This window comes from Wasmannia auropunctata, unplaced genomic scaffold (assembly GCF_000956235.1).
Source record: "Wasmannia auropunctata unplaced genomic scaffold, wasmannia.A_1.0 LD307544.1, whole genome shotgun sequence".
NCBI classification, from domain to species: Eukaryota; Metazoa; Arthropoda; class Insecta; order Hymenoptera; family Formicidae; genus Wasmannia; species Wasmannia auropunctata.
The window spans coordinates 1-740 of NW_012055346.1; the positions used below are offsets into that span (position 1 = coordinate 1).

Genomic DNA, 740 nt, shown 5'->3' on the forward strand with positions numbered 1-740 from the left:
CTCTCTCTCTCTCTCTCTCCTCGATAGAGAGCCCACGATTTTTCGTGTTAGCGTTTCGAGATCGATTTTTTTTGCGATATTTTTTTCGTACTTTGACGTGCTCTCGAACACGGTGACATCGATAGTCAACGAGATACATATATGCGAGATTGGCAAAGATCAACGTCAATGTCCGCGATAAAACGACATCCAGAGAGAGACGCATACAGAGAAAATAAAAGAGAAAGAGAGAGAAAGAGAGAGCCAGAAAAAGCAAGGGGAAAGAGCTGAAAATATACATAACAAACTAACGTCGACTGGAAAGTGCGGCGGCTGCACGCGACTCGCCACGATGCAGAAGTACACGCTGACAGTCACATATGGCTCCGGATATGCCGGTGTGGGTATGCTCCATAGAACCTGATACATGTAGAATTCGGCGGTCCCTTCTCTGTTAAGACCGATAAACTTTACGTGAAACATCCAGCTTCTCAGAGCCTGCGGAAGATTGACAAAACGCGTTATTTCGTTTCCCCTTCCCTTGGTCGCGATCGACCTCTTTCTCAATTGTACCGATAATTGATTCCATCTGAGCATCTCCTTCTTCAAACTTCGCAAGCCGTTTCGCACATTCATATCTCCGCACGTAGGCCAGTCTGTGCAACTGAGCGAGGACTGACTATCCTAACATTTAAGAGCGATCGATAGAAATAATTATTTAGAGCGATACAGACAATTGTTATATATATATATATAAAATA

The 740-nt window shown here is 43.9% G+C and overlaps 1 protein-coding gene across 1 annotated transcript; it reads right to left on the reverse strand.

Annotated features, from left to right (window-relative positions):
* Positions 1-244: 244 nt before the first annotated feature.
* LOC105461187 (A-kinase anchor protein 14-like) lies at positions 245-658 on the reverse strand (the record flags this gene model as incomplete). The annotated part of the gene is made up of 2 exons (XM_011707668.1): positions 553-658; positions 245-477 (listed from the first exon to the last, which is right to left on the reverse strand). Coding segments are annotated over exons 1-2 (296 nt in total), but the record flags the coding sequence as incomplete, so codon positions are not given.
* Between the last annotated feature and the right edge of the window lie 82 nt (positions 659-740).